At 39.4% G+C, this 5,055-nt stretch overlaps 1 protein-coding gene across 1 annotated transcript in view; it reads right to left on the reverse strand.

The window, feature by feature from the left end:
- Positions 1-5,055, reverse strand: part of LOC135195987 (hemicentin-1-like) — a 405,661-nt gene that overhangs the window by 99,527 nt on the left and 301,079 nt on the right. Inside the window, 1 exon segment of the mRNA XM_064222487.1 lies at positions 4,543-4,746. Coding sequence (XP_064078557.1) covers positions 4,543-4,746 — 204 coding nt within the window.

Below are 5,055 nucleotides of genomic sequence, written 5' to 3' on the forward strand. Positions count from 1 at the left end.
CCAAAAAAAACCCAATCCCCCCCAAAAAAAAAAAACAACAACCAAAACACCCCAAAAAAACCAATCCGCTAATTCACACGTCAAGTGATAACCCACCTCCTCCACTTAACCCCCACCTCCCCCAAAAAAACAAGAAAAACAAAAAACCCTAAAAACCAATCCTTCCCCCTCCAAAAAAAAAATCCAAGAAACCATCCCCCCCCCCCCTAAGAAAAACAAAAAATTCCCCAACAAAAAAAAAACAACTGGAAACATCCCCAAAATGAGAAATCCCCCCCCAAAAAAACAAAAAACCCAAGGAATCACAGACTAGAAACCAATCATACCAACAAAAAATACCAAGAATCCCCAGAAACCAATCCCCACCAACAAAAAAAAAAAAAGAATCCCCAGAAACCAATCCCCACCAACAAAAAAAACAAGAATCCCCAGAAAAACCAATCCCCACCAACAAAAAAAAACAAAAAAAAGAAATCCCCAGAAAACCCAATCCCCACAACAAAAACAAAAAAAACAAGAATCCCCAGGCAGAAACCAATGGCCCCCACCACAACAAAAAAAAAATAACAAGAATCCCCAGAAACCAACCCCCACCAACAAAAAAAAACAAGAATCCCCAGAAACCAATCCCCACCAACAAAAAAACAAGAATCCCCAGAAACCAATCCCCACCAACAAAAAAACGAAAAAAAAGAATAACCCCAGGAAAACAATACCCACCAACAAAAAAAAAACAAGAATCCCCAGAAACCAATCCCCACCAACAAAAAAAAAAACAAGAATCCCCAGAAACCAATCCCACCAACAAAAAAAAAAACAAAAAAAAAAAAGAATCCCCAGAAACCAATCCCCCACCAAAAAAAAACAAGAATCCCCAGAAACCAATCCCCACCAACAAAAAAAAAAAATACAAGAATCCCCAGAAAACCCAATCGCCACCAACAAAACAAAAAAAACAAGAATCTCCAGAAAACCAATCCCCACCAACAACAAAAAAAAAACAAGATCACCAGAAAAACATCCCCAAACCAAACAAACAAAAAAACAAGAATCACCAGAAACCAATCCCCCACCATAAAAAAACAAGAATCCCCAGGAAACCAATCCCCACACACAAACCAACAAAAAAAAATCCCCAAAAAGAATCCCCAGAAAACCAATCCCCACCAACAAAAAAAAACAACAAGAATCCGAAGAAACCAATCCCCACAACAAAAAAATAACAAGATCACCGGAAACAATCCCCACCACCAACAAAAAAACAAGAAAATCACCAGAAACCAATCCCAGCCAACCCCCCCCCCCAAAAAAAAACAAGAATCACCAGAAAACCAATCCCCACCAAAAAAAAAACAAGAATCCCCAGAAACCAATCCCCACCACAAAAAAAAAAACAAGAATCCCCAGAAACCAATCCCCACCAACAAAAAAAAACAAGAATCCCCAGAAACCAATCCCCACCACAAAAAAAAAACAAGAATCCCCAGAAACCAATCCCCCACCCAACAAAAATAACAAGGAATCCCCAGAAAAATCAATCCCCACCAACAAAAAAAAACAAGAATCCCCAGAAACCAATCCCCACCAAACAAAAAAAAAACAAGAATCCCAGAAAAACGAACATCCCCCACCAACAAAAAAAAACCAAGAATCCCCAGACAAATCAATCCCCACCAGCAAAAAAAAAAAACAAGAATCCCCATAACCAAAAAAAAAAAAATCCCGACCACAAAAAACAAGAATCCCCAGAAACCAATCCCCACCAACAAAAAAATAACAAGAATCCCACCAACTAAACCAATGAACCCCCACCAACAAAAAAAAACAAGAATCCCCAGAAGAACCAAAAAGAAACCCAATCCCCACCAACCCCAACCAAAAAACAAGAAAAAAAATCCCCAAGAAACCAATTCCCCACCAAAAAAAAAAACCCAGACAAATCCCAAGAAATCCCAATCCCCAACAAAAAAAGCAAAAAAAAAAAAAAGAATCCCCCAGAAACCAAGCCCCGACCAAACAAAAAAAAAACAAGAATCCCTCCCCCAGAAACCAATCCCACCCCAACCCCCAAAATAAAAAAAACAAGTAATCCCCAGAAACCATCCCCAAAACCAATCCCCCAAAGAAACAAAAAAAAAACAAGAAATCCCCAGAAAACCAATCCCCACCAACAAAAAAAAACAAAATAACAAGGAATCCCCAGAAATACCAATCCCCCACCCAATACAAACAAAAAAACAAGCAATCCCCAGAAACCAAAGCCCCACCAATCAAAAAAAACAAACAAGAATCCCACCAGAAACCAATCCCCACCCCAACCAACAAAAAAAAACCAAGAACTCCCCAGACAAATCAATCCCCAACCAACAAAAAAAAAAAACCAAGAATCCCCCAGAGGGAAAATCCAATCCCCGACCAACCAAAAAAAAAAAAACAAGAAAATCCCCAGAAACCAAGCCCCACCAACAAAACTAACAAGAATCCCCACAAAGCCAATCCCCACCAACAAAACAAAACAAGAATCCCCCAGAAAACAATCCCCCCCACAACAAAAATTAACAAGAATCCCCAGAAATCAATCCCCACCAACAAAAAACAAAAAAAAAGAAATCCCCAGAAACCAATCCCACCAACAAAAAAAACAAGAATCCCAGAAACCAATCCCCACCAAAAAAAAAAACCAAACAAGAATCCCCCACCCCGAAATCAATTCCCCCAAGCAAAAAAAAAAAAAACAAAAAAAAAAAAAGGAATCCCCAGAAACCATCCCCCAACCAACCAACCCCAAACCAAAAAAATAAAAAAAAACAAGAATCCCCAGAAACCAATCCCTCCACCAACAAAAAAGAACAAGAATCCCACCAGAAAAAACCAAAATCCCCCCGAAACCCCACAACAAAAATAAAAAAAAACAAGAATCCCCAGAAAACCAATCCCCAACCCCCAAAAAAAAACAAAAAAAAACAAGAATCTCCAGAAACCAATCCCCACAACAAAAAAAAAACAAGAAAAAAAATCCCCAGAAACCCAATCCCCACCCAACAAAAAAAACAAGAATCCCCAGAAACCAATCCCCACCAACAAAAAAAAAACAAGAATCACCAAAAAACAATCCCCACCAACAAAAAAAAAAAACCAAGAATCCCCAGAAAATCAATCCCCACACCAACAAAAAAAACCAAAGAATCCCAGAAATCAATCCCCAACCAAAAAAAAAACAAAAAAAAAAAAGAATCCCCAGAACAATCCCCACCAACGAAAAATAACAAGAATCCCCAGAAACAATCCCGACCACAAAACAAAAAAAAACAAGAATCCCCAGAAATCAATCCCCACCAACAAAAAAAACCAAGAATCCCCAGAAAATAATAAAAAAAAAAACAATCCCAAACCACCAACAAAAAAAAACAAAAAAAAAAGAATCCCCAGAAACCAATCCCCACCAACAAAAAAAAAAACAAGAATCCCCAAACATCCCAGAAACCAAAAAAAAATGCCCCGATCCCCACAAAAAAACAAAAAAAAAAACAAGAATCCCCAGAAATCAAACCCCATTTTTTTTCCCTCCCACCAAAAAACCAACAATCCCCAGAATCCCCACCCCCAAACAAAAAAAAACAGAATCCCCAGAAACCAATCCCCACCAACAAAAAAAACAAGAATCCCCAGAAACCAATCCCCACCAACAAAAGGAACAGAATCCTCCAGAAAACCCAATCCCCACCAAAAAAAAACAAAAAAAAATACAAGAATCTCCCCAGAATCCCCAGAAACCATCCCCACCAACAAAAAAAATAAGAATCCCACCCAGAATCAATCCCACAACAAAAAAGAAAAAAAACAAGAATCCCAGAAAATCAATCCCCACCAACCAACAAAAAAAACCAAAGAATCCCCAGAAATCAATCCCACCAACAAAAAAAACAAAGACTCCCAGAAACCAATCCCCAAACCCCAACCCAAAAATAAAAAAAAAACAAGAATCCCCAAAACCAAAACCCCCGAACCAATAAAAAAAAACAAGAATCCCCAGAAACCAATCCCCGACCAACAAAAAAAAAACAAGAAAATCCCCAGAAAACCAATCCCCACCAACAAAAAAAAACCAAGAATCCCCCAGAAAACAATCCCACCAACCAAAAAAAAAACAAGAATCCCCAGAAGAAACCAATCCCCGACCAACAAAAATAACAAGAATCCCCCAGAAACCAAATCCCGACCAACAAAAAAAAACAAGATCCTCAGAAACACAAATCCCGCACCGAACAAAAATAACAAGAATTCCTCCAGAAACCATTCCGCACCAGAACAAAAAAAAAAAACAGAATCCCGAAACCAATCCGACCAACAAAGAAAAAAAAAAACAAGAATCCCCGCTAAGAAACATCCCCAAAAACCAATCCGCCAACTCACGTGTCAGGTTGATAACCCACCTGCTCTCCCCTAACCCCCACACATCCCTCCCACCCACAAGAAAAAAAAAAAAAAAAAAAAAAAAAAAAACAAGAAACATCCCCACTAAAAACCAAACGGCCAACTCACGCGTCAAGTTGATGGCGACGGTGGCGTCCAGCGCCTGCGTGATGTTGCTGTTGCTAGCACGACAGGTGTAGGACGTGTCCAGCAACTTCCTGGACAGGTTGTCCAGGTGGAGCAGGTTCCTGACTTGGCCCCGGTGGTCCACGGTGTAGGAGTCCCCCACGATCGCCCCGTTGCGCAGCCACACTAACGTTGGGGATGGACGACCTGTTCGGTGAAGAGGCGTAAATTTAGAAGAGGGGGGAATTAGAGAAATTATTATGGAGGGAGAGAGAGAGAGAGAGAGAGAGAGTGTGTGCTTCCGCACGAGCTGTGGAATCGTTGCTCGCTTTCTTTTGACTGCTTTCGTTTTTGATACTTTCGTTCGGTACATTTATCTATTACTTTCATTTGCTACTTTTTCTGTGAATTTCAACTTTTATATATTGTTTTTATTTGTTACTTTCATCTATTCTTTTCATTTGCTACTTTGGTCTGTTACATTCATTTGCTGCTTTCATATTTTATTTTCATTTG

Source organism: Macrobrachium nipponense, chromosome 17 (assembly GCF_015104395.2).
Source record: "Macrobrachium nipponense isolate FS-2020 chromosome 17, ASM1510439v2, whole genome shotgun sequence".
NCBI classification, from domain to species: domain Eukaryota; kingdom Metazoa; phylum Arthropoda; class Malacostraca; order Decapoda; family Palaemonidae; genus Macrobrachium; species Macrobrachium nipponense.